Source organism: Sparassis crispa, assembly GCF_003851025.1.
Source record: "Sparassis crispa DNA, contig_000017F, whole genome shotgun sequence".
NCBI lineage: Eukaryota > Fungi > Basidiomycota > Agaricomycetes > Polyporales > Sparassidaceae > Sparassis > Sparassis crispa.
The window spans coordinates 444,484-471,956 of record NW_020939764.1 but is presented as its reverse complement, the minus strand read 5'-3'; the positions used below and the strand labels follow the sequence as shown (position 1 = coordinate 471,956).

Sequence of the window (27,473 nt, the reverse complement as noted above, 5' to 3'; positions counted from 1 at the left end):
TCTCGAAGGGCTGGAAAAGTGATATCATCTCAGCTTCGTGTAAACGCTTCGGACTTTGACGGATTCTCACGTTCAGTTGTACGCGACGTTACGAGAACTGTTGTTTTGTCATTGCGTCCGATGGAAACGATTCGGAGTTCTGGATACATTACCTTCCTGAGACGGGGGCGAGGTTAGTTCGCGCCGTGACAAGGTTTCGACTGAGGACATAACACCACAGAGGATCTCATATTGAAGTGAGGATAAGTGCGGGAGTTGTTCGTTCCTGCAGTTGACAAAGATGAGCGTCTTCACATTTGGTGGAATATTTTCATACTAGATCAACCTTGGATCAACCCAAGTGTGAAGTTCCAATACCACACTGCCACGGTAACGGTCAGACTTAATCAAATAGTTACATACACACAATCTTCATGCATGCTCCCCCCACACAAACACAGTAGGTGGATCATACCGTCACTATGGATCTGGTATACTCAATCATCATCCGAGTCATCGTGATCAATGGCAGGATTATTCTCCAAACTGTCCTTCAGTTTATCCGCGGAATGCTCCGACTCGAGGGATGGCATATCATCGAAGCATGTAGTTTCCACCTCTCCTAGGCCTTCCATGTCAGCACCTTGGTCTTCATTGTTGTGATCGTCATCCAGGATGATCCTCCCGATTGCGAGGTTAGAAAGATCTACATAATCCTCGACGGAGACCACCTGGTAGTCGCCGTCATCGACTACTTGAATTTCCTCGTGTTCAGACGCATCAATCCTCGTTCCTTCCGGGTCCTCGACATTTTTCGAACTGAGACGACCCTTGTCTATCTCAAGACGAATCCACGAATCTCGGCTGCGTGCGAACGTCGCTTTCTGAATCGGACTTTCCAGCAGAACAGCAATTTTCGAATTTTGATCCCTCCGTTCTTTACCCTTCGTGCCGCACCGATTCGAATCAGGACGTTCTGCTGCCAGCATTGACTGGGGTTGTTCTGTAGCAGCTACGTCTCGCAATGGCACTGAAACGAGCGCTTCTATGCGTAAGACCGTATCTTTATGCGTATTCTGAGCAATGACTTGGTTCAAAGGCACACTTGAGAAATAGCCCTTGAATGGATAGGTCGACGATGGTGACATGACAAGAAATACTTCCCAGTCATGATGTTCTCTTGAAGTGGAAGGACTGCCAGAAACTGGTGGATCATTGGCATCGTTACCAACGATGGTGGCGTCAGATCCATCCCCCACAGCTGGCACGGTAGGCGACATCTTGCTCTCGCCAGAAGGTACGGGATCTTCAACAGAGTGTTCGATGTCCAGTGGCGGCTCAGGAAGCGAGTCTCCAGTATCCGCATGGTTATCAATGCTCCCCACCCCTTGATCGGTGTCCGCGTTTGACTGTGGGTTGCTCTTGTCCCGGCCCTCCTGATCACATTCTATATTGTCGTTAGGGCTATCGTTGTCCTGCTCCACATTCTGGTGGTCCTCGCTACCACCTCCACCACTCGCGGGAAACTGTGCACTATGAACTTCGCCGAGGTCCCCGGCGACATTATCCAGTCCGCTTGGTACGTTCCCGGGCATCTCTTGGCTGCGCAGACCACCAACTTCAATGACATTCGACTGCTCGCTGTCAGGACTACCATCTCCCCCGCTATTTCCATGACCACTATTTTCATCTCCAGAAGACTGGCAGCCCTGAACATGCTCGCTAGTAACCTGCTCGCCGTCTGCATGGTCATCAGGCTGGTCGGCACAGGTAGAGTTCTTCTCGTCACCGTTATTCTGAGGAATATTCTCTTGTTGGTTGGCGGACTGGTTGATGTGAAGGGAGCTGTCATGGCCTTGCGTGCTATTTGTCTCGATGGGACGGAGCCGTTCCAACTGGCTTTGGCCGCTCTCTAGCTGCTCGGGCGCCACGTGAACGTCACCCCGACTGTGTGACTGCTCCCTGGTAGGGTTGACTTCCTCGATGGTCTGATGCTGGTTGAGACGATTGTCTTCTTCGTGATTGTGATCGTTCTCAAGTGGTTCACTGCTCCGATGCCTTACTTCTGTAGCTTCCGGCTCCACGCTATCCCGAACACTTTCGCCGCTGGGGCTCTGCTCCTCAGTGTCCCGAATGCTCTCCTCATTGGTGTCTTGCAGCTCGCTACTTTGGTGATTCTGGCTGTCATCTGTCTGCACGCCGAGCGAAGCGCCACCGCCAGAGTCCTTCGGGTCCTGCTGAGTAACAGTATCCTGAATATTCTGCCGCTCTTCATCCCCCTGCTGGTTGGCTGTACACTCGTCACTCTGATCATCGTGATTATGAGGACCATGAGACCCAATATCTTGAGATAAGTTGTCCTCGTGCCTTTCGCCACATCGTCCAAGGTCAACCGTTCGCGTAAGTTTCTGATCGTCGTGCCTGCCCAGAGCAACTGCGGGAAGTGCACGTAAGGCTTCAGAATCACAACAGGGTCCGCTGGGTTTCCCTCCATCAGTCTCTTTCACCTCAGCGCTGTGATGGAGGTGATCACGAGTTTCGACATTCTCTTGGGACGTAGTAGGAGGTTGAACGGCTCCGTCCTGAGTTGGCGGTGCAGGACCCGTGGCCTTCTGTAGCTCCGTGGACGTCTCTGTTTCAGTCCGTCCGCTTCCACGCAATAACTGTTCTCCTTCTGAAGACTGGGCAGCGGCGTTAACAACGCCCTCGGAGATTACGGTAGCGCACTGCGGAACCACCTGAGCGGGATCACAATTTGAAACAGAACATGTAGCAAATTCTGAGCTGGCAGCTTCTTCATTATCAGTGGTCAGCGTGCCTGAAGACTGACTAGCAATGCCTAGTGAGGGTTCCGGCCCCGTCCCATTAGCGGTGGCTACTGGCACTGTTAAGCTTCCAGCAGTATCATCGTGCATAGAAATAGACGCTCCAGGTGTCTCGTGAAGATCCTGCGGGATCAATGTATCGCGCGTTTGCTCGAGATCCTGTAATGTAGTGGATGCGCTCGAGGTGGTTTTGGGTTCTTGTGCCGATGGAGCCGCGCTCGTAGAGCGTCCCGGATACTGCATCGCGGTAGACTCGTTGGTATTCCCGCCAGAACCTTCTGACGGAGGTGAACCGCTGACTGTCATTTCAGGACCGTGTGTAGAAGTAGACATGTTGGGCGTTGGCTCAGGACCCTGCGTAGGAGCAATTGCATCTGAAGTTGGTTCAGGATCCTGGGAAGGTGCAGAATCGTCTGTGGTCGGTTCGAGGTCTGGGGTAGGAGTGGTGACGCTGGGTAATTGTTCGGGATTCTTTATCGCTATAGGAGTGCTAGGGTTTGAATTAAGGCCGTGCATTGATACAAGGATAGTCGGAGAGATGATAGAACGCTGTGTTGAAGGAGAAGGATTAAGCGTGCCTTCAGAGTCACCTCTCGCAGCAGGCGTGTTTGGCACGTCTTCGGTATTGTCGACGTTCTGAGTACTCTCATCCTCCATCTCTTGCGAAGTCTTCACCTCCACTTCAACCGGCTCGGATGTCTCGGTAGTCATGGATTGTTCAGGAGCAAGATGAGCACCTTCCGCAGAACTCGGCGGGAGTGGCGAGGCAGCAGTGGCATCACTAGCACCTTCGCCGACACCATCGGCCTGCTCTTCACCAGTGTCACCAGTGCGCAGGTTCTCAACAGTTTCGGGTGCGGGCATCATAGGATCCAGACGGCTGGCGGTCGACTCTGCATGTGCGCCTTCTCCGTCCTCCGGAGTCCGGACGGTGTGGTCCTCGGTTTGCTCGCCACCAGAGGAGGCGACCTGAGTCATCGGCGCGACACCTCCATCTGGTGGTGTGCCCTCTGGATCCACCGTGCTGACCTCGGCGATGGTAGAACTTCCCCCTACATTCTTAGAGTTGTTGGCAACAATGGTAGTGTTCTCTTTCTCTCCCGCTTCCTCTTTATCTGAGAAGTCGAAGGGGCCAATACCGTCATCGGTATCGTCGGCATCCGTAGAAACCATGTCCTCGCTCTCGCCATCGGTTTCAAAGTCATGACCAAGATCGGGAACGGTAGGTGATGCAACGTTCGAATCAAGAGGAACAGGCATGCTAAAGAATATGTCTGTCACAGAGCGTCGCGTAGACCTGACAGGGCTATGCAGAATGCCTCGAAGGTCTTGCGCAATTGACTGCATTTCTTTGGCAAGAACCAGATTGTTGTCTGTGACACTGAGACGATCTCACACGAGCTGCCGCAGTACCATTGCTATGCGATGCTCACCTCGCTATTTCTTCGATACCATCCAGCTCAAGAATGCTGTGTGCCGTCAACCGCTTTCCAGCGACTAGAGCAGACAGTCGTGCTTCAGAATTCGATTCGTACGTCGTTCGAATGAATTCGGAAAGCTCCACACTATCCCAACTCGGGAGGTGACCCTACCAAGACATAGCCTGTCATTCGGGCCACATTTATTTGGAATAGCTGATATACGCACAGCACCGTGCGCAAAGGTCTTACGGGTCGTTAAAGGGCTAGTTGGCGACCGCCGAGCGGAAAACGAGCTCTGAGGTGCGGCAGAATACGAGGATCTCACACTGAAGGCGCCTGCGCTGAATGAGGAGATAAATTCAGCTGAGAGTACCATCACGTACCTGGTTCAACGACGAGCTTCGGGCGCCCAGTATCCTTCCCAGCGACATAAGGAAGTTCAGCTTGCGGCATTTTCAGACGGTAGCAAGCGAAGACTAAGCAGGATTGTCAGCAGTGAACCAACTACTACTTGTTGAGAGTTCAGTACCGAGACCTGTTAATCAATGAAGACGCCCGACGATCACCGCAAAGGGCAAAAGTGAAATACAAAATATGAACGCAGAGCTGCAAGTGAGCTATCGGAGATGGGAGATCGGAAAGACACCAAGCTGCTTGTCAGTCTAGATGAAAGAACGCCACTGGAATGCAGCCAAGCGCCAAAAGCCGCGCCGCGGCTTAGGGTAGGTTTCATGCCTGCTTCGGGATGAAATGCGCAGGAATACAAGAAGACTTCTTCAACGTGTTGTATTGATCTTTCCCATGGCTGTCCCTTCAGTGTTCAACGTTCAGTCCTTGTATACATGGCACCTGCATCATCTGGAATTATGGTGGATGTTCCAGAGTATGACGCATTCAAACGCCTCCCAGGGTAAAACCGGTAAGGACTAGTGCTGATAAGCCGCCACCATGTAGTGAGGGAAGCACAGAGAGACAAAAATCCAGACGAAATATCCAGCATAACAGGAAGTTAACTCATTAGGGATGCACAGTGCATAGATGGTAAAGTGATGTAAAAGAAAAATTGGAAAGCTGGACGCCTGTGGTGGAGGTTGAACGTTGAACATGAGTTCGGCAAATCACGCCGGGGATCTTGAAACACCGCTGCGATATGCAAATTTTTGCGAACACCATCGCCGTTGCTCAATACCTCATCGCCTTGCCTCTCATTTTTGCACATGTATTCGGTAGCATATGTAGTACTGAAATCCAAGAGCACATAATTTTTTCTATTGTCAAGCATGCTGTAAAAATCCGGTGAGGCAGTGTGCCACGCCGATCCGCAATGTCACACATTGTCACACTGCCGAATCAATCTCCGAACGTCATCCCCTCACACATCAGGAAAAGTTAAATCTGGTTAGCCTGCTTATCTGCCTTAATAAGGAGAAAGAAGAAATAAGCAAAAATCAGGCGGGAGATTGCCTTATTTTTCCTTAAATAAGGCAATAAGGAGGTTAAGCAGCTTTTGATGCAGGGAAGAATCTAAGCTGTGCTTGAAAACGTCACACCTGCAAAGGACCGAAACTGCTCTCAGAATTGTTTTGAGGCAGCCGTGTCGGCTGTCCTCTCGAAACTTTTACAGTAGTATTCTAGAGGTCATACAATACTTACCCTATTTTTCTGAGGGACAGAATGAGCTGCGGAAGAAAAGTTCGCACTACTGGATCAGTTCGCATCTGATAGTAAAGGGGTGGCTTTGTCTGCATCAATTTACCGTACTGAGGAGTGAGCAGAGCTAGAGCAACAGTACGACGTTTCAAGGGTCGAAAAAGTAAGAAAATACGAGATAAGCTTCGCATGGCATTTCTCAAACACGACTGCTGTAACTTACAAAGCCTGTGAATACAAGCAGAAAATGATGAATAAGTGACGAAAAGCAGATGGCAAAGCTAGAGGGCATATGACGACCGTACGCTTAACCATACATACATTGGCATTTGCTACAAGGGAGAGTTTCAAATACATACAACAGTCTACAATTGCCACAGGTCAGGATTTGCGTCAGTTGCAGGACTTGGCGATGGCAGTCCTGCGAAACCATAGGAAGATGACGATGCAATAGCCGTCAACAGAGAACCAGACAGTCCTTGTGGGGTCAGGATGACCGGTACTCCCGGAGGTCGTGGCCTGACAAGAGATCGTACTTCAGTAGGCGATTTGATTTGCATGGACGCATCGTTGAAAATGCGCTCGTGCAGCACCAGCGGTGTTGCCAGCTGCTTTCGCACTCGGCTGTGAGGCTGAATGTCGACAACCTCGCGCCGACTGGACATTGGTGAGTACGGAGTCCGGTTATCGAAGGAGGTACTCTGGACGGGACTGCTGGTACTTGTTCCCGCAATCAGAATAGGAGTAGAGTCCATGGTCGATGATCCTGCTCGTTCAAAATGTGTGAGAGAGGATACTACCTGGAGCGGTGACAGCTCAGGTTCTTTAAGAAAGCTTCCCGTAGGGTCGGGCGCTGGAAGGAAGAACACACCCTTCGGTATCTCCTCCCATCGAGGATGATTCCCCTCACCTGCCTGCTCCAATATCGGCAGCTCCGTGTTGGGTTCTGCATCATCACTATTATCGTGATGCACTGCAGCAACCAACACGTCGGCCTCCTGAGTGGTACGTCCGTACCCCTCACCACCTTCGTGCCCAGCAATTGTATCCAAATTGCTGGACCCAGTAAAAGGACTCTCTAATCCTCCTTCGATGGATATGATCTCCAACCCCTGCTCCTCCGTATCGGAAATTTCGAATTCCTCTTCATCATGATCAACATCCAATATGGCAACTCCAGAGCTGACGTCGCTTGCGATCGAGGGAGAATCGCTAGTGCGGCGGCTCGGAGTGTCATCTGGATGTCGTTCATGATCGGCGATGGGAACCTGGTACTCGTCTTCAAGACCATCTACTTCACCTTCGTCTGATCGGAGCGATGCCGACTCAGCATCTTCGCCTTGGATTGTGACATATTGATCAACAAGGCTATCGTCGTCATATTCGTCTTCACCCTGTGAGGTACTGGCGACCGCCGGAATTCGCCGTGAGAAAGGATGGGAGAAAGATAAATGTGCCACTCTTTCCAAAAGAAGTGAAGGAACATGTCTGAGCTTGTTTACCATTCTTCGAGAAGACGATGGAATCGGAGCAACTGCAAGCAATTGAGATGTCACGGACATATCACCTGCTGGTTCAATAGCACCAGTGGTCCCGGTAATAGCATCGCCATCGGATACTTGATTGCCTCTGTTGGTAGCGGAACCTTGCGAACGCTCCTCGACGTTCATCTCCCGACGAGTTTCACAAACTGCTGGGATCGGAGTTGCTGGCGAAATAGCATTAACATTATCTGGAGCATCGCCCTCCGTAGTCGTGGCCCGCGGAAGGCCAATGTCGACGTGACAGCCCTCGCTGTTGTCGCCATCTGCCTGTCTATCGAGGCTAGGAGGCGTAGCTTCTCTTTGAGGCTGGAAAATCAATCGATGAGATACATTCACCTCCGCAGAGAGCGGTGAACCACTCACTGTTCCCATGGTTGAATCTCGGGCAGTATTAGTACCGTCATTTGGAGTACCTTCTGTTGCCAGAGAAGAGTAAGGATCGGCGCCGCGGGAGCTTCCAACATCTGTAATCGTAATTTCCTGACTGATAACCGTGTCCACTTGTTGAGGGATTACACTATAATGCTCTGTCTGCATGTCTAAATCAGCCAGATGAGAGCGCTGTGCTTCCGGGTCGGTGACAGACTGTGAAAGTAATTTGTTGGAGTCACTCATCTCCCTTAGCAACAACAGGTTACTTACTGCTTCTGATGGATTGACGACAATGGGGACACCGCTAGTCCCTTCTCCTGTCGAAGACACATCAATAATCTCTACAGAATTCATGGTATCGATAGCCGCGTTCGCGGTCTGACTACCGATATTCATTTCTTGTAAAGGCCCGGCGCCATCGCGATCCACTTGCCCATCCGACCGCTTGATGTTTGTCTGCGCAGGAAGTATTTGAGTTGCGACGTGTTCAGTCTCGGGTTCTCGGGAAGCTGTTATCTCCATCGACAACGAAGAATTATGTGTATCCCTCGTCGCTGTTGAGTCCCCTTCTGAAGATCGTGGATCGATATTCCGAGACTCCATAGCCCTGGCCTCAGCACTTATCTGGCTGTCAGGACCATTGCCCCGTTGAGACCGCTCGTTGTCGTTCGCTTGCCCCTTCGAGGACTCGAAGACAGACGCCTGAACATGTGGAATTTCCTCTTCAGTAGTTGTCTGTGGTTCCGCTTTCTCCGCGTCTGGCTGCAAAGCTGCCCCACGTCCTATCAAATCAGTAGGATGTACCACGATGCTGGGAGCCGTCGTTGCGTTCCCTTCCGAAGAGAACTGCCAAAGGAAAGGATGGTTACTAGACGAGTCTGTGGCTGTGACCGTCTGACCAGTAGATGAACCCTCGTATGGAGGGCACGCGCTATCGTCATCCACCTGCTTGTCAGAAGAATCAGCGTTGAGCAATTTGGCTGGCTGAGCTGGCAGTTCTTCCTGTGGGGCGGTCGGTTGGGTGTCCGGCGTTCGAGATTCGTTCCCCTCCGGCTGTAGCCGAGAGGTGTCAGTCTCCCCCGTGGTAGAAATGTGACTAGCCGCTCCTTGCGTGGCCGAAGGATGGAGCTTAATGCTTGGAGAGCTCGCAGCGTCCGCAATTGTGCTGGTCTGACTAGGAGACGTGTTCGCTTGCACGTTCACGCTATCCTGCTCCGGCTCTGCCACCTGAGAAGACGTGCCGTGTTCGGCGACGGGCTGTATATGCGATTCATGAGCCGCTATGGCTTTCGCATCTGCCGACAATTAAGAGTTACTCACTGTCTCTGCTGGTGGTTTGGCAACCGAGTCGCCCCGGCGACTACGATCCATGTCTGCTTGTTGAGACTGCACTGCATCATGCGCCGTGTCCTGACGCGAAATTATTGCTTGGGTCGGCGATGTCGGAATTGGCTGAGCGTTAGATTTACGAGATAATTGGGTCTCCCAGGCCGCCGAAGAATCTCTTGTTGGCTCCTTGGTAGAAGCTCCGAGAGTCGAATCACTAGTTATCCCTGATGACTGTAGTTCCGTGCTCCGCTCAACGTTTACTGAACCCGCCCGACCGGCAGGTGAATTCACTTCTTGGCTACCTTCCTTAAACAAAGGCTTTGTGGATTCCACCTGAACAGGCGGCGCTCCCTGCTGCGCACCCGATCCTAGGGATATATAGGCGTTCGGCTGCTCCGAAGGTTCGCCGGTCATTGTCGTGGAAGAAATTTCCACTGTCGTATCGTTGCTAGCCTTTGTAGTCTTTATGTCCGACGACGCGAGCGACTTTGGATCGGGAGTCTGAGAACTGGCGCGGTCTGTGGTAATGCTCGTCTGATCAGCAGACATATCTACTTCCTGAGCGAGCATACCGTCCTGGGTCGCGGTTTGAGTTGTAGCATGTAAATGCGATTCGTGAGCCTCCTTCACCAGTGTCGATGATGAAGAATCCTCCATCGGCTCAGCGGAAGATGTTTGGGCATCCGAATCACTGATGGATACCATGTTCGACGAGGACTGTGAATCTGCATTTTCAGGATGCACAGCACCTGTGACAGGATTCGCCTGAACAGTGGGCCTGGTCACTTGTTGAGAGCTCAAGGCATCACAACCTTGTTTCTTATCCAAAGACACTGAACCGACTCCTTCATGGGGCGACAACTTTCCTACAATTAGCTCCGTTGCGCAGCGAATAAAGTCAGCTTGATCCTGCATCACCGACGAGGCCCCAGCAGACTCGTTAACAGTTTGTGCATCTGCAGCACCGGATATGCCTCTCTGCTCCGTGGCTGTAGACGCACTTCCGCATGGTGTGGGAGAATAAACAGGAGACGGAATAGGTGCATCAGTGCCCGCCTGCTCCGCGCTCGCCAATTCGTGTACGGTTGTTCCTGCGGTAGGAGTGGGGGCGGACTGGGTCGTATCGGTGTCTTTCTGCTCCGCAGTCGTTGGATCACTCTCGACTGTGGCGGCAGGCGATGAAGTGGGTGCGGATTGGGTCGTTTCACCAGCGTGCCTCTGTTCCGTGTTCACAGGTCCACGGCGCCGAACAGTTCGCGAAGCCGGTCCCCCTACAGCCGCTCTGCTGGACACGTTCGCGCTGCCATTTCCCGCTCTCTCGCCCGAACCTGTGATCTCGCGTGATTCCGCCGGAGCACGATGCGGAGTCTCAACAGCGGGACGCGAAGTGGACCTGTTTGCTGCATTCGTACTATCGCTCGTCGTCGGAGTGGCTGCTGCTGCCGCATCGCTGGCAGGCACGACCGCATTGCCATTGGTCTTCTCTTGCGCTGGGGGCCAAGCTTTGCCCACTTGAGAGGAGACCGAGGGGCCGGATTGCGCAGAGATAGTGTCAAGGTTCTCCTTGCTCGTCCACGCAGGTGGACGTCCTGGATCAGAGGAAGCCGAGACAGTGGGAAGCGCAGCAACGTGCTCATGGCTCTCTTGCGTCGAAGCATGGGTGGGCGCTTGAGAAGAACGATCGTCGATGTGCTCATGCGGTTGTGACTCGGCTGCAGCGGCTTTATCGCAAGAGACGAGAGGGTTTGTTGGTGCAACTGGGCGCGCGGGTCCCACTGCAGGTATTTCTGGGTCAGCTCCCCGACGGATTTCTGGCTTGGAGGCTCCGTCACCGTCAGCATTTGCAGACTGTAGGTATACGCGAGCAGCCGCAGGGCTCCTTTCACTGACTTGCTGAACTCCATCTCCGACTGGGGAGTCCTGACCAGCTGTGGGCATTGGTCCTGGACTCTTCAGATTCTTCTCATCGTCCGAGAAAATGAAAGACGACGTATCGGAGACATTCTCCTCGGAGCTCGTGTTCGGGATATCCGAAGACCGAGGGTGTGGTTGTGTCGGAATCGGCAGATGTGGAAAGGCATCAGTGAGACGAGGGTGGCGGGATTGCACTGGGCTGTGCAGCTTAGGCCGAAATATTTCTATCAGACGACGTACGTCCTGTACGAGACTTGTCTGGTGGTTCGCCACTCTATAGACAACGCGGATCATTAACTCGACCATAGTCACACATTATGAACGCGTACTCCTTGATGTCTCGCTTCTCTAATTGAAGTAGACCCGGCAACGTGAATTTGTGCTGCTTGATGAAGCCGGAGAGCACTTCCGCATCTCTGAAACATTCGCGAGTTTCTAAGATATATGCACCGAGATCGGTCGGTGTCCAAGACGCTGAGGAGATCTGCCAACTGGGTCAGTGAGGTTGACCAAAGATACTGCTGCGCACTCACACTGCTCTTGCGTGAGCCTTGCGGATATGTAGTCAAGACGTTCGCCGTTCGGGTGGAAGGTCCCGCACCTATACAGTTATGTAGAACGTCAGTCAATCGCTCGAAAAGAAAAAATATATGGGACATGCAGTATCTACGCACCTAAGTTAGTGGCTATGCCGCGTCTCCCCGATCGAGCGGGCGGTCTCTCACGGGCACTCCGCGGATACGCCTGTGGCATCCTTCGACAGAGGGATTGAACCGGTGGGGGATAATTGGTACGCAAGATAAGATGAGGTTTTATGGATGAGCGTTGTGGGTCCACGCGTGAGACGTTCCCTGTGGCCTGACGCAAGACAAAGAGAGTTCGCACAGCCAGTTGCCTTTCCAAGTCAAAGTGAACACGAGGCAATGGAAGGACGCACTATCAGGCTCGTGTTCGCTGTCAGAAGGCCGTGCGGACCCTCTGGATCCATGATGGCAGGGTGTTTCTCGGCCCTTGTTACGCCGCCACTGTGCCACTCAGTCTCCGGTTATCGTCTCTGTCCGTTCTGGGCGATCCGTGATAGTCTGATTTTTGAGGTGACAACTCGGTGCATGCCATAGGTTGATGCAGATTTAGACGTGTGCAAGACTTTGTAAAGGTATTTCAGGTGCTATCGTCGTGCACGCTGCCGCCCTGGGAACCTGCGCATCCCAGTCCGAGGCCTAGAAAATGCGAAGAATTTGCCAGGTGATTTGAGAAGCGTGGCGTGCCAAAGAGCGTGCTCAGAAGTGAGTTTCATTTGCAAACTTTCTACCAAACGAAGTTGGAATCGTCAACGGTACCTACGCAGTGGTCTGCATGGCCGTGGAGTCGTTCGCGGAGTGGGCCGATGATATCTGCGTTGCGCCGGGCGTCCAGTCACAGCCATCCTTTTCAGCCACAACGACTCTTTCCTTCGTCAGAATGAAAACTTGACCGGTAGCAAGAATGGCGGGGAACGTGTAGTATACACGTCGAGAGTATAAATTTTGGTAGGCAGCATTGTCGCTTATGACATAAAACGTCACGATCTGAGAGACGTCGAACTACGCGAACTTATTTTCAGGCAAAATCTGCGATTTCTTTTGGATTTATAGATTTGACATGAACCGGAAGATCGCCTCGTCGTATTTAGGCTCATAGATACAGCCTCTAGTTACCCTGAGGAAGACAGTCGTTCCTTTGTAATAGAGGCTGAGATCATTATCGATGACCCGCTGAGAAGTCCCCCGTGGGAAACCGGACTTTGAATGATGCCGACGGCAATTCGACGCACGAATCTTCAACGCTCAAGTCGGGTGCAGCCACAGGCGCGAAGTGCAAAGAGCTCTCATGGCGCGATCGATCCACCTGCAGACGATGCCCATGGCGACGTCGCTGTATTTTCCAATGTACAGATGTGTTCTCAACCTATCCTTCAGTCTTTCCCAGATCCCCTAGCTTGCATTCTTGTCACGGAGTGATCAGTACATCAAAGCCACTCTGAAAAGGGTTCAGCTGCAGGTATGATAGACATAGAAAATAACATGGATTGCAGCTGCATAGCATACATGCATAAGTTCACGAACGAAGCGAGTAGACGCGACATTGGCATCCTTGCGATCTTGCTGCCACCGACTTGGACGCCTTTTGGGAATTATAGTTCAGTGCCGATGACGCAGCCGTTCCTTCCGGTGTCTGGCACGTAGCTCAAAAACTCCCACGGGGGACTTCTCAGTGGGCTCCCGGATAATGATCCTAGACTACGTCGTATTGACCTACACCATTATAGACATATGCCGTTCCCTCCTCGAACAACTCGGACTGTTGCTACGATCAAATTCATTTCACGACTAGCTGCCGTTTGCAGGGTGTGAGGGGCGACTGCTCCTCGGGCCCGTCCGGAGCACTCATGTTCACTATCCGACAATGCGACATCATCGTTCCACTGGCATGCAGTCTTGAGTATTGACCTTTTCTTTTCGGCCAATATTCACTTTGCAAACTGCATTTTGAACCATTCATATGTTTGCTGCTGGTCGGTGCGGGGTGTCTTCTGGGGCTAACACTTAACGCCACTCGTTCTGGAAGGGCTGACCTGATGCACATAGTCATAAATGGCGGTTGTTTCTATTGTTACCTCGTTTACCTCCTTCGACCCGCCATGTCGCTCATCGGTGTCGCGCTGACCAAGGTGTACCAATTTCTCCTCCACCTGTGGTCTCTCCTGACATGCCGCCACACTTCGTCTGTTGAACCCGATCTCGAACTTGGCATCGCTTCCCCTCATGCAAGAAATGATATACCCGCGGTCGTTCCAGAAGGTTGTGCCAACAACCTCACTCATATCACAGACGACTTACCAGCCGAACTGAATTCTTCCCGTGAGTTTTCCTCGTTCTTTCTCATTTTGTCTGTTTACCGCTGCGCGTAGCTGCAATCGAGAACATGCCTACAAATGCTGTCGCTATACCGTCACACTCCCCTGCTATTAATTTTGCAATACCGAAGTGCGTCTCTCTGGCCGACTTGACTACACCGCAATATTGGCACTTGTCTGCTCTCTCGTCTGTTGCTGCTATTGACCGAGCTTCCAGATTCCCAGCCCCAGCCCCGGCTACACCACGTTCTCCTAGCTTGCATCTTGACATCGCCGATTTGTCGACTATCTCTGCGGCCTCTTCCTCTCCCCCGAAAACGCCCACCTTCGCTGACACACTGGCTGCTTTCCCTGAACCACCTCCGTTCGCGACTTCTGATGATTTTGTCTTGAGCAGCCCCCGATTCATTATACGACACTTGGAAGTCCCCTCAACCCCCCCTTACAAAGACCTGTCTCACGTGCTACCAACCGGGCTGACGCATTCGTTCTCGAAGCTCCTCTCGTCGTCGCCCGGCACACCTGACAAGGCCTCCGCATTCGCCTCAAAGCTCGTCACTCTCATCAGGCCGTCGACCAATGTCAGCACTGACACCCTGCCCGAGCAGCGCCCCTTCGACATGGACGTCGACCCTTTCTGCATGTCCGGCGACTCGTTCTTCGGAGACTGCGGGCCCGTCGATCTCGCCGACATGGTCCTCCCGCACCCGAATCTCTACGACCTCTCCGTCTACGCCACCCCGTCACCCCGCGGGCTCTCGAAGGCGCGCTCACCGTCGTTCCGTCCCGCACGCACGACCTTCATTGCAGACATCTCGCAGACCTACGCTGGCAGGCTGACTGGCGACGACGCTGTGCTACCGCTTCCCCCGGCGCTTGAGCCTATGTGGGGCGCTCCAGACGTGGGAGGTAGCTCCTATCTTGCTCTGGGCACTCGGACTTTGCCCATTGGCGCCCCGCGCTATCGTTACTCAGTCGTATTCCCCCAGCTGGCCAGGGCATCTCTTAGCGACACCGCTCCTCATCATACGCCGTCGACGTTGCTGCCTGCCTTTGAATCTGTGACGCACGCAATTACCTCTCCTGTTCCGGAAGTACTGACTGTGTCTTCGATGGCCACTCCGGAAACATCTTCTCAAGCGATTGAGGAAGAGCCTCCCAGCAGTAGTCCCTTGCAGGAAGCACATTCCAAGGAGAAGGAGGAAGAAACCGTAGCGACCGTTGCCGATGACGCCGTACACGATGCATCAGAAGCTGCGGAGAACAGGCGGTCACGACAGTTAGATGACATCGTCTCGCTCCTCGACCAGCTGGGGGTCATCGGCGGGGACGCGCAGCCCGCAGACAGGGAACACGACGCGGCGAACGTCACGCTCAGCGACAGCACCGTGCTGCCCGTGCTGGAGCGCTCCGCCAGCTCCTCTGAGTCGACGTTTTCACTGCCTGCTGGATCGCTGGAAGACGGGTTTGAGGAGTGGGAGGGTGAGGACTTTGATGAGTTCGTCGAGCCGCGGGAACACCGCATGTCGCGGTCCATCGAGAACCTCATCTCGCTCTTGGAGGAGTGCAGGGATTCGGTGCCTGTGACAGAGAGCCATGCGTCGGCAGAGGATTCCGAGAATGACCACGCGGACGCACACGCCCTATAACCGTCCCCCCGGACCAACGACGACAGCATATTAACCCCGGCGTTACCCTGCACGACACTCGACTTGACGCTAACGACACTTCCTCGACGCGCCGACATCTTCACCTGTCCGGGTTGTCACCCGGACATCATACTGAAGCTGTTGGGTCTCACATTACTTGCATGTATTGATTTCTCTTGCCCGCTGCTTAACCTTGGTCATGGAGGGAATATGTATCGTATCACCTGCTTCTTTCGGTTATTAGTTGATTAGTGTATTGCATATACTTCACATCTAAATCTCTATCCTCGCACGTTCTTGATGAAGTCGGTGACGAGCTCCTTAAATTCGTTTGGCCTATAGTCATGGTCAGTATGGATGCATGGTGCGTACGACGTCTTACTTCTCTGCGTGAACTATGGAGAGCGGTGAGTGGTGAAGGCCGAGAAGATATATGTCAACGCACCCCAATGACCAGCATCTAGCGTCTTGAGCACCATGCGAGGGAAGAACTCCTTCGCAAGGGGAATGTTGTTCTTGTTGATGTATCTGTTCGTCAACAGTGAGAACGCTGACGAGGGGGGTGGATAATTTGCAGACTAACTTGCTCTGGTTCCCTTTGACGAATAATGTGGGACCATTCCATTGTCTCTCGCCTGGCTCATACGGGAAGGAGCCAAGTTCCGATATATTTGGGCCGATGATGTCGAGAGGTATCCGGAACTTCATCACTCCGTGCGACTCAATCAAGTTCGTCAACAGGAAAGCCCGTATCATTGGGTCCTGTGCACACATCAGCATCGGACTTTTGAGAAATACTCACAAGTAAGGACCTGCTCATAATCCGAGAGGATGTCTTGCGCCTCTCTACGAGAGGTCACTTTGCGCTCTTCGATGATCTGCATGGCTTTGACATAATTTCTGAACGTCGGGGAGAGGTCTCCTTTCGAAGGCGCGATGTCGGCGACGATCAGTTGCTCAAGTAGGTCTGGGGGAGTATTAGAACCGAGTGCAACTGTCATAGCTACTTTTCCTCCCCTGAACGTGTCAGATCTCCACCATCCGACGACACATGCAGAAAAACACACCTACATTGAATGGCCAAGAAGGGATACCCGAGAGAGCGAGTGTTCTTTGCAGAATTGCACCACGTCCTCCGCCATATGTGCATAAGTCATGGGTGCAGCATGTGGGGACGATCCATGGTTTCGTAGATCCTTTAGCAAGATTAAACACATCCGTTACGCGGTACTTAATGCTACGGACCACTTACTAATGAATAGATAGATCTGTGCAAGTCTTTCATAAACGCTTTAGACAAAGACAGCCAGTTCCGCTTCGTGCCGCTGACCGAACTCTCCAGTCAGCGCTCTATCCAGCGCTAGTAATCTTGCACGTACAACAGACCATGGAGAATCACCAATGGGCAGCCACTCTCCATCCCATCTTCTGGGGCAAGCTTGTCATAACGGAGGTGAACCGGTTGACCTGCCTGCCGGCTGAGAAAGGCCCTCTGCAACGCTCGACTCCTGCAAATATTCGCCGTGCGGGGCCCAAATGACAGTAGCAGTGCGCTCATGTATTTCTGAGCCTGAAGCGTCGCTAACCTCTTGAGTTGGCTGAGGAGAAGACGATGGAGACTGAACATCGCGTTTCGGGCAAGCGGGCCGCGCGCTCACCAATGCATGCACGTGAGCAGGCGCGAACCTGCCCTAAACTCGCGACCTGAAAAGCTGAAATTTGCACCTAGCCCGTGGTCGACATTTGACGGTATTTGTTGTCGAGGTTCATCGAGGACAAATGTGAGTCGCACGCATTCGTCTGCCTTTCGTCGACGCGATGAAGTTATACGTTTACCTCGAGCGTCCTCGCCAATTACCAAGGCATGGATGCGATGTGCAGAGATTTTTGTCATAGTTACACTGATCGGTTTTAGCGTGTTCTCCTTTCACAAACTGATTTCTCCTCGTGCAGAGCCTCCTCTGGGCGTACATGGCGGCGGAAGAGTGATAATGAAGTTGGTGGTTACTGGACTGGTGAGTTTTGTTCGCTTGATCCTCGCGTTGTGTTGTCTGGTTCGGCCAGAATGATGAGTCAAAGTCATTCAAACTAGAGTATCTGAGAGTCGATGCAATCGGCTCGATGCTTTTACCTTGCATCTGTCAATCCACTGATACTGTTGTCCGGACTCTTTTATTGCGGTCGCCTCGACGTGATTGCTGATTTGTGTGTATTGTTAGATCATTTCGCAGGCTTTGCTCTAGTTTGATTGGACTGCTAGGTGAGTTTGCAGGACCCTTTTTGTTCGCGGTGATGTTACAAATGGAGTTTCCGCCTGATCTCGTGTATACGTACGCTTGAGTTGACGACAATTCCAAGGCTGTTTTTTTAAAACCTGAGTCTCATACTGTGCACGCTCCTGAACTTCAGCTAATTTCTTCCTGTTAGATTATCTCTCGTACGTCTCTTTCGGCCTTGAGCGAGATGACACATGAATCTGGCGACGTGAGTGTCCTTACCTTTGTTGTTTCCTATCTCGCGTGATGTTTTTTACACGACGGTCTTCGTATTATAACTGCCGAAAGTGCCCGCCACAGCTCAATTAAATTCGGGCAACCCCTTCTGATCTTCAACGTTTGTTCAGTATTGGTCGTCATCAACTCATGGACTGACTCCTCTAATCCACAGAACTCCGAAGTTGTAGACGTGGTCTAAAGTGTTGCCATGGTGAGTACCTTCGTTCTTCGTTGTTGTTGTTACCTCTTTCACATGTCGCGATGAGATCCAGTAAAAATTTAATCAACTAGAAGCTGTTTCTGAGCTTCGGCATTGATTGCACTAAAACTTTCTGAACCCTCCATTCTACATTTTGCGCAGTGTTGATTTACTGACGATATGTTACTTCCAGATCTCAATGATTTGTGTCGGTGAGTTCTCTCTACGTACTCGTTCGCTGCGCTCGATGGATGTTGCAACTTCCATTCGGGCTCCCTGTAGTAGTACCTTATATTAATGCAACGTTATCCTGGATCTATGTCTGTGGAAACAGCTTCTGCAAACTTTTTGTCTGTCGGATTTATAGGCGGGCGAACCCTGATCGATGTGCGTGAAGTAGGAGACAGACGTATTTGCTATAGACAACCTCGCACACGGTACACCTATGACAATACGTGAACATACTGTCGAGTACTTCTTCATCCCTACGCCTGTCCAAAGTAAAGGTAAACGTCCTCGTACATCCTAACGGTGTTGATACGGACTGTGCTCACTGCGCACACAACAGCATTCACCGTAGCGCGGAGGGAATCATACGGGACTGCCAATATCTCGCTGCCTGGATCCCCCGGCGGACGCAACATTTTCACTAACGTCGGCGTGGACACGCAATTCCCTTCTTTCTTGCGGCGAGTCGTTGCCGTTGGCCCTAGACACCGAGCGCTGCATGAGCGTCTTCGCATTCTCGAGCGGATCTTGCGGGGATTCATGCGGGTCGACGACGTCCTGATTCGGGTTGAGCTTCCAGTAGCGGTAGCTGCGCGGAGGAGAGGTGAGCACAATCACGACAGATAGATAGGATGGGATACGTACTGCTTGAGGGTTATGTAGAAGGAGGCGCCGAGGAGCGAGCCCAAAAAAGGGCCAACCCAGTACTAAGAACGCGGTCAGAAGCAGGCATTGAACGCGGGGCTAGGTAAAGACCTACCACCCAGTGCTTACTGTACGGGAAGCCAGTCACTACGGCGGGGCCAAATGACCGTGCTGTGTTCATGCCGGCGCCAGTGTAATAGACTGCCCACCTGGCGATGACGTCAATGAGAGAAGGCCAATACTTGCTTCGCGTACATCATACTCACAAATGACAAGCGAATAGCGTCAGGCCGATGCCCACCTGTTGGCCACGCATCAGGCACGATATCAGCGACCGGAAACACTACTAGTAGTACTCACAGGAGCGAAGGGCGTTGCGTTGTGCTTCTCGGCGGCGAGCATGAGCACGGCGATAACAAGGAAGGACGTGATAAACATCTCGATGAATACGCCTTGAGCGACGTTGATACCCTCTTGTAGGAACGTGCTATAAACACAATTATGAGACTGGCAGCACACGGCGTGGAGAGATCATGACGAACTTCGAGGCGAGAGGTCCTGGTGTGAGAGCGAGAACGAGCGCAGCAGCGGTGATGCCGCCGATAAGTTGCGCGATACAGTACAGCACGAAGCGTACGGGTCCAATGATACCCGTCAAAAGCAAGGCCAAGCTAACGTTCGGGTTGAAGAGGCCGCCAGTGACTCGGAAGAAGAGCCATGCAGAGACTAGTAAACTGAAGCCCATGGACAACGCGATATACATGACATGGTCAATGTTGGACGGGTTTTGGCTCGAGAAGGTCTCCCCCTGCGCCGCCTGGATCCCACCAAACGCGAGGAGGAGAAAGACAGTCGTTCCGATGTACTCAAGCAAGGCTGCCAGGAGATCATCCCGGATGGTTGCAAACAGTGATTCTTTCGACATGTTGTCGGATTTCCTAACGCGCCTGCGGAAGAGTGGGAGAGTGGGTGCCATGGTAGTACCGCCGGGAATGGATTTAACGGAAATGGCGGACTTCTGAGTGTGTACGTAGGACATGTCACTGTGGTGCGGCTGACCCTAAGGCGATGTCGGAAGCGCCGTCGATCAAGCTCACGCATAGTCGAGAGTGGGACTAGTAGTAGGCTTGACGAGGGCATTGCGGAGAGATGAAACAGCATTGAGGTCCTGCATCGGCAGCGATTGTCGCAGCTGTAGCGATTGTCGCAACTACAGCGAATATTCATCCGCTCTCTTCAATCCCAGGCACCACTGGCGCGCCCCCTTTTCACTGCACTGCGTCTGTCTTTATCCGCTCTGCGTCGAGCCTTTTCCGCTCGCTCGAATCCCCGGACGCGCGCTTTCTGCTCTTCCGATGCCTCATTGACAAGCGAGGCTGAGGACGCGGACATGATAAGCGCATGGAGCTGTGGACGATCGGACGACCCGCCCCCGTTCAGATAAACGTCAGAACGCTCGGTCTCAGTCTGAATCACCAACCTTTGACAGGCAGTCTTCGATATTTTGGGCCTGAGATCGGTAAACAGTGGATGTGATCTGAATAGATTGCGTCGACGAGACGTAGGACGACTGGTACCAACGTCAGCGCCAACATTGGAGACGTAGAACGCGCACGACTACATTTTTCTTCAAGTAAGCTCTCGCCCACAATGGTATCCATTTTGAATCCAAGGCACATCTTAGCGTAGCTTTAGTGTTCACTTTGTTTACGTTCTAGTGAGGATACTGTCGATGGTTAGGTCACAGAGAATAGTGTAGATGAATGCATACCTGTCCTCCCGGCCCCGAACTTCTGGAGAAGGCAAGCTCAACCAGACTTCTTGGTATCTCCTTAACCTTGAATTGGGCTATCCACGCGCGTGCTTGTGCACTGTCTGCGGAAGTGTTGAGTGCTTCCAACGGCGGGGGAATGGGAAGAGCTGCGTTTCCGGAGTGTGCTGCTCGCACGGAGACAAGTGACAGCGAGCATACAGGAATGCGGTTACAAAGGCGAATCATGGGTATTAACAAAAACTTGAGAAACTGTTATGGCGTGTGATTCGTCACGTCACAGCCGCGAGTCTTGTCACAAGATGTGTGTCACAGGCGCTTCAACCTTGTCGCTGATCATCGATCGGGACTCATCGCGAGGTATGTCAAAGGTAATATTCCTAGTCCTGCCAACCAAGGGTGGTGACACCCCTGTGCACCAAGTATTTACCAGTTACCTGCCCATCAGTTGCTCGAAGTGTTCTAGAGTAAAAATATGCACTGATACACTTGTTCTGTAGGTTTGAATCACATCGACTCGTATCCAAATAGCTCGATTCCATTCTGTCTAGCGATTTATTCGTTATCATCCACTGTTGTCGACGATATGGACGATGGCAGCATTCCACCAGCTGCCTCAAAAATATCCACAGGACCAGATGTGGATCGACATACCTTGCGTTCACCGCATAATTCTTCCGCCGCCGTCAGTCGCATACCCTGCGAACTGCTTATTGATATCATTCGTTCTACTCAAAATCTCGGACTTGGAGACACAGAATGGCTCAATCTGGTCTCCGTCTGTCGCTTTTGGTATAATGTTGCCGTCGCCGCACCCATTCTGTGGACCGACATCAATATGATACACAGAGAATCTTTCTTGCGGCTGTGTTTGGAGCGGTCTGGAGTTGCATGCTTAGACGTCCGTGTACAAGGAATTCGTCCGGCACCCAGAGTTTACGAGAAGCTGTTGATCGTGCAAGAACAGGCACATCGTATCCGGAGCCTGAGTATGGAGTACCTCGAAGATTTGGACATGCGATGCGTCCTTGCGATGCTTTGTCGCTCAATGCCTGAGCTGAAAATGCTTGCGCTGCGTCCTTCTGGGCAGGCATACTCAGTTCCTGCTTGCTCGCAGACGAACTTTCCCCTGCTACGATTTGTGTCGTTGGCACGGATTGCCATTCACTCCTTTACCTCTAGCCTCACAGACCTCGTCAGCCTGAAGTTGTTTTATCCTCCCGGTTGCGGAATACAGATGCCACCAATGGACACTGTACTCGACATATTAGATGCTTGTCCTGCATTGTCGGTGTTGACACTCGATAATTCTGAGCTCAGGGAGGATGCCATCATATATCATCCATCCAGCCGCCGAGTTTCTCTGCCAAAACTTCTTACACTGTTGCTCTCCGGTATTCCTATGGACGTTGCAGTCCTCCTTGGCCATTTGATCTTTCCTCCGGAAGCATCGGTCATTCTTCAACTACCGTTTGGAGCCACAGAAGATGACGCAGATGATTTGACTCCAGCGCGTATGATCCCACCGTCTCGTGATAGGAGAACGATCACAAATGTGATCCTAGACGTCGTTGACGTTACCCTTATCTTCACCTACGATTGTTATGAACTATATGCCCTTTCCCCAACGGGCCCAAAGCTTACGATGGACCTCTCAAGCCATGCTATATCCTACTCATCAGGTACCCGTGTCCTATCAGACATCGCAGAACTCTTCTCTTCGTCGCCTGTCACTCGGTTAAGAGTGGCAGGTGATTTTGGCTCTATACCGGTTAATCAATGGCGACAATACCTGTGTTGTTTCCCCCTCCTCGAGCGGCTTGATGTGTCCGACCTCGGTGAGAGCTCAAGCCTCTTCAGAGCTCTAGGGTCCTCGGTCAGTGATGACGAGGATCGATATCTCTGTCCGCGTCTCCAGGAGTTCATCGTGGACCTGTGCTGCCCATTCCAGGTGTATGTGGACGATATAGTTGTGTGCCTAGAATATCGAGCATCACGAGGAGTACGGTTGAAGAGGTTCGGTCTGCGATGGAATGATGAAGACTACAGGCATTGTCTGACACCTATCACCTTGGAGACGATGAATAGCGCTGTTGATCGCCTTGAGTATGCTAGATTCGTGTTCAACGGGTTCTTTTCTTATCGAAGATCAGAACTGCGGTGCGCGAGTCTCCAAATTCTGGCGTTAATGAATGCAACTGAGGCATTGAAATTGTAGGCTTTACGAACCGTGAAGTTGTTCGCATTTCTTTCCCTAAACGTCACTAGGTATTCATCAAATTGTCGAATCTACATTGTTTCGCTATGGATTTGTATACAGTACCATCTGTTTCGACTGTGTCTACTGCCGGCATACCTACATGTTTGCTACTGTAGGATTTGTGACTTCTACTTAATGTGGAGTTCCGAGGAATCTGTCGTAGGATGGGAACCACGGATTCGAGCTGCATTTACATACTGCTTTTTTGCTTGCTATAGACGATTGTACACGGACTGTTGTAGGCCTTTATAAGCTTTGTTAGCGTAAGACGGTAGGCGATTGAAGAGCGCGCCATCAACGTGGTGAGTCACAACGGCACACCACAAGGACTAACGAGAGTTGTTAGTCCGCCGAATCCTCATGAGGTAGGCGGCCTCGACTGAGTTATTCAATCCTTGCAGTATACATGTGATATATTGAATCGAGCTGTGGGTTACTTCCGAAAGGCTGAGGTAGATTGTGGCCAGGCTGGACTTTCCGCAATGAGCGTTTGAACTTGAACAGTTGCCATAACAAGCCGTCACGGTCACACGCCAGACCGTGATCTTTGCATTGGCCGCTTCCTCACTCATTGAACTGGCTTTCTACTCGACAGTGAGGACTGCCGATTGACATGTTACCACGTAGATCCTCGTAGGGGACACGCAGCCCACTTTACTTGTGAGGATGGTCTTCACTTACGCGCCCGATTTCATAGTGAGTCTCTTCCGATGCAGCCAGCCTGAGGTACCGTGCCTCTGTTTGCTTACAGTGTGAAAAATGTAGGTAAAGAGTATACGCAAACGCTCTAGACAAGCCGTGGATCCATGTCTTGGATTCTACCCACTCATCACCTCACCTTCGGTGGTATACTCTCCAGTGTCACACTCCGTCATGGCAGAGACTGCCCTTCAGAGCCAATCTGTGTCAGATTCCCACGGTTCTTTACCTCTTGTTCAGCCGCCCGATGCTGCCTATTCTCCGACGCCCAAGGTTGACCGTCTCGTGCAGGAGATTTCTCAAGCAGAGGTCAAAACAATGGTCACTGTGGAAGACTTCCTACGCTGGTCTTCAGAACCTGTTCTCAAGCGCTATGGAAACAGGAAAAGAAAGTTCGCGGACGTTCGAGGGTATTCTGAAGATGAATCAGACAAAAACGGTTCAGATTATAGACCTTCAGATTCAGAGTCAACTGAGCTGCAATCGACTCGTCATGTCAGGCGGCGTTTGTCGAGGAGGGTGCGAGTGGGCACGTCGAAGAACGCAGATGTGGTGAAAAGCCTCAAGAAACACCGTCAGCGGCTCTCTGAGAAGTCGTTGGCTGATCGTCTACTCACAGCTGCCGTTCTTTCTCATGTCGAGATTGGCCCTGCTCATGCTGACGACGAACAGAGCACGCATATACGCGGCCGTCCTCCACTCAAATTCATTCGCGTAGACCGTGTCTCTTCTCCCGCTTCGATCGCTAACGCTCGGCGAGGAAATGTCGTAGATCCCCGCAGGGTCGCCCCGTTCCACGATGTTGCCTTCTCCTTCGCAGGCACAAGTTCTCCTCAGTTCCGAGACTCGGTCCGCAAACCGATCACAAAATGGCGACCCACTGCATCCATGACGCCCACTGGATACGCTATGAGTTCCCGCCGTGGCAAGGGTGCAACAGGAGGATCCTCCTACCAACTCGGGCGCTATGACGTCATTCCTCTAGTTTTTGTTCCGCTTCCCGAACACGAAGCTGGGTTTAACGTGACATTCTCCGAGTAACTCTGTTCTTCGTCTGATTAAGGAGTTGTTGATGTGATTCTTCACAGGTGGCGTGCTCATCCAGACTGCGCAAATAACAGATGTCGGAACACCCAGCTTTCAGGGAATGCTGAGTATCCTCCGTTACCCTTCGTACCGCCTGTGCAGGTTGTGCCGAACGAGCATCCTCAGTACTCTCGAGGTCTTGAGGATAGCCCACAACTGCCGCTGCAGAAACAAGTTGCTTTCTCATCCCCTGCTTTCTCTAGTCCCTTTCGTCACAGTCGGTCTACGGAGCCATTCTCTTCGGCCGACGACCCTGTTCTCTCAGATGAAGATGTTCGAAGTGCTGCGCCTAGTGAAGCATCGCTTTCGGCTTTGAGGAACAAGCACAGTACTCACGCAGCCACTTCTCCTTCTGTATCCTCTGCTACTGCCACCCCTCTTGTTCTTGCGAACTGTTTGCAGTCCGCTTATCCTACAACTCAACTCTCGCCCATCGCTTTTGCTGCTGCTAGCTCGCCTCTCGATGATTTACCAACTCGAAGTCCTACCTTGAGAGCATCACATGCTGCAGACACTCGAGGCTCTTTCCGAATGCCTCTATCTGCTACGCGCAGCAATCTTTTGGAAGCCAAGCAAATTCCATCAACTGTCACAGTACCCAAGAATCTGAAACCTCTCAAGCCGCTCTTCTCCTTTTTTGATGACTTCTTGAAGACTGCCCGCGCTGTCACAGCTGCAGCCAATGCCCAATGCAATGACGCGTCAGTTACTGGTTCTGCTCCCTCCTCCCGTCTTCCTGCATCCGCCAAGCGGCTCCCCTCAGATAGAGGACCTATGATGGTGCGGCTTCATCGGGACTCTGCCGCCCAAGCGCGCCTGAAGCTCGATGTGCTCACGGGTGAGGTGCGGCGCACGCCACGTTTGAGTGGAAGAGTCCGCAAACGTCCGTCTGCATCTGTGTTGCGGCGACCACCCACCCCAAATCTGGACGTGGTCGACCTATCATCTTCGTCTTCGATAGTTGTTTCTGTGGACACACGATCATCACTTGGTGTGTAATTGATACTTGTTTGATCGTTCGAACTTCGACATAACTTGTCAGCCTCGAGGCCATCTATGTCCCCTACTCTCAACCGGAACTCCGCTCGTCTAGCGTCCGTTAATATCGCCACTCCCCAGGGCAACTCATCCGCGTCCTCGGCTTCCTTCGACATCCTTGCTGCACTCCGACGCACAACAACACATGTCCTACTACCTCCGACGCCATGCAGCGCCGTGGCTCGTGCGCCGATGCCATATGCCCTAGCAGACGAGGAGACATGCGGGGAAGATGAGTCGGTTGGATTGGGTCCAACGGTCGATTTTTTTGGTGGTTTGCGGACGCGTTCGGTTACACCTGAAGATATGCCGTAGAAGTAGATACTTGACCACTAGTTACCATAATAAATCACTGCACAAAGTCCACAATGTTCATCTTGGTATGAGACTAGGGGTCATCTACACCCGCCGTACCGAAAGTCACCAGACGTTCTAGCAAGGAGGCTGCTTTGGGTTTGTCGATCTCCGACATATTGGTTTTCGGCAGCCTCCGTGCGGTGAACGTCTGGAATCGAGACTCGAAAATGGATTTGTTCGGCACATCCTAGTAGTACGAAACGCGGCTGCGGCGGCGTGACGCGGGGAGCCCTCAGACGTCAGAGCGAGGGCGGTGGTGGGGTGCGGTACGAGACCAAAGCCACAGCGGTTCTGCACATGCAATATATAGCATGTAAAGACTCACACATTCGGGTCTGCCGTGTCAAAGTCACCCAGAATGGCACGCATACAGGCAACAGATGAGCGCCCGCGTTGGCCAGTTCACAATTACCTGTGACCCGTGACAAGCGCCCAAATAGGTTCAGTTCACAAGGTTAAGGGCTGTGACCCATGACTGAACCTAAGGTCGTCTCACTACAGTATATCGACAATTTACGGGACCAGCAGACAACGATGCATGGGCGTAGCAGCCACCACTGGTTCGTCAACCTTTCGAAGTTGTCACAGACCATGACACCGCTTGTCCTGACGCACTGTCACACCGTGTCTGTGCGAGGAATGGCCTAACTGTACACAATTCTAACTACTCCATGTTCGTACGTCAACAGGGCATTCAGCACGATTAACATTCTAGATATTTGTCCCCCAGAAAGAGCAGTCTGTCTGTCACTGAATGAACGTTAAAAGTGGTCAATTAAACAGATGTACGCATCCTCACTTTGGGCGTGTGCTGACCACAACGTGCACAGCGAAAATTCGGATAGGTGAGCACCAGGTGCCGACCGTCTCGCGTTGCTGATATCTCATCGAACTTTGCAGCGATGGTTGATCGCATTTCTCTTCATGAGCTACAGTCTCCTTGAAGGCTTCACCAGAAGACTCACCTTGGTTCCTTCAGGTAACTGAATGGCGTGGCTATATTTATTTTCCTCTCGTTCGCGCACGAGTGTCTCGCCATCCCTTGTCTCAGCAATCTTCACTACCTGCCAGCTGACGACAATATTATTTGCGCGAAAACTGACGTGCATATCTTGC

The 27,473-nt window shown here is 52.0% G+C and overlaps 8 protein-coding genes across 8 annotated transcripts; 4 read left to right on the top strand and 4 right to left on the bottom strand.

Moving 5' to 3' along the window:
• Positions 1-476: 476 nt before the first annotated feature.
• On the bottom strand, positions 477-4,678 carry SCP_1801610 (hypothetical protein; the record flags this gene model as incomplete). Its single annotated transcript, XM_027765249.1, has 4 exons — positions 477-4,185; positions 4,238-4,392; positions 4,452-4,561; positions 4,609-4,678. 4 exons carry the CDS (start codon positions 4,676-4,678, stop codon positions 477-479), a joined length of 4,044 nt encoding a protein of 1,347 aa, XP_027621050.1.
• Positions 4,679-6,240: 1,562 nt separating this feature from the next.
• SCP_1801600 (hypothetical protein) lies at positions 6,241-11,787 on the bottom strand (the record flags this gene model as incomplete). The annotated part of the gene is made up of 7 exons (XM_027765248.1): positions 6,241-7,725; positions 7,783-8,004; positions 8,062-9,048; positions 9,112-11,308; positions 11,364-11,518; positions 11,568-11,635; positions 11,709-11,787. The coding sequence occupies 7 exons, from the start codon at positions 11,785-11,787 to the stop codon at positions 6,241-6,243; spliced, it is 5,193 nt and encodes a 1,730-aa protein (XP_027621049.1).
• A 1,927-nt stretch (positions 11,788-13,714) lies between these two features.
• Positions 13,715-15,579, top strand: SCP_1801590 (hypothetical protein; the record flags this gene model as incomplete). Its single annotated transcript, XM_027765247.1, has 2 exons — positions 13,715-13,934; positions 13,985-15,579. The coding sequence occupies 2 exons, from the start codon at positions 13,715-13,717 to the stop codon at positions 15,577-15,579; spliced, it is 1,815 nt and encodes a 604-aa protein (XP_027621048.1).
• Positions 15,580-15,860: 281 nt separating this feature from the next.
• SCP_1801580 (Abhydrolase domain-containing protein) lies at positions 15,861-17,137 on the bottom strand (the record flags this gene model as incomplete). The annotated part of the gene is made up of 8 exons (XM_027765246.1): positions 15,861-15,915; positions 15,962-15,974; positions 16,025-16,107; positions 16,163-16,341; positions 16,392-16,596; positions 16,651-16,775; positions 16,832-16,904; positions 16,959-17,137. 8 exons carry the CDS (start codon positions 17,135-17,137, stop codon positions 15,861-15,863), a joined length of 912 nt encoding a protein of 303 aa, XP_027621047.1.
• Positions 17,138-18,718: 1,581 nt separating this feature from the next.
• On the top strand, positions 18,719-19,253 carry SCP_1801570 (hypothetical protein; the record flags this gene model as incomplete). Its single annotated transcript, XM_027765245.1, has 3 exons — positions 18,719-18,779; positions 18,842-19,105; positions 19,165-19,253. 3 exons carry the CDS (start codon positions 18,719-18,721, stop codon positions 19,251-19,253), a joined length of 414 nt encoding a protein of 137 aa, XP_027621046.1.
• A 392-nt stretch (positions 19,254-19,645) lies between these two features.
• On the bottom strand, positions 19,646-20,122 carry SCP_1801560 (hypothetical protein; the record flags this gene model as incomplete). The annotated part of the gene is made up of 1 exon (XM_027765244.1): positions 19,646-20,122. One exon carries the CDS (start codon positions 20,120-20,122, stop codon positions 19,646-19,648), a length of 477 nt encoding a protein of 158 aa, XP_027621045.1.
• Positions 20,123-21,503: 1,381 nt separating this feature from the next.
• On the top strand, positions 21,504-23,151 carry SCP_1801550 (hypothetical protein; the record flags this gene model as incomplete). The annotated part of the gene is made up of 2 exons (XM_027765243.1): positions 21,504-23,077; positions 23,136-23,151. 2 exons carry the CDS (start codon positions 21,504-21,506, stop codon positions 23,149-23,151), a joined length of 1,590 nt encoding a protein of 529 aa, XP_027621044.1.
• Positions 23,152-23,843: 692 nt separating this feature from the next.
• SCP_1801540 (hypothetical protein) lies at positions 23,844-26,315 on the top strand (the record flags this gene model as incomplete). The annotated part of the gene is made up of 4 exons (XM_027765242.1): positions 23,844-23,873; positions 23,943-24,913; positions 24,965-25,953; positions 26,005-26,315. The coding sequence occupies 4 exons, from the start codon at positions 23,844-23,846 to the stop codon at positions 26,313-26,315; spliced, it is 2,301 nt and encodes a 766-aa protein (XP_027621043.1).
• Between the last annotated feature and the right edge of the window lie 1,158 nt (positions 26,316-27,473).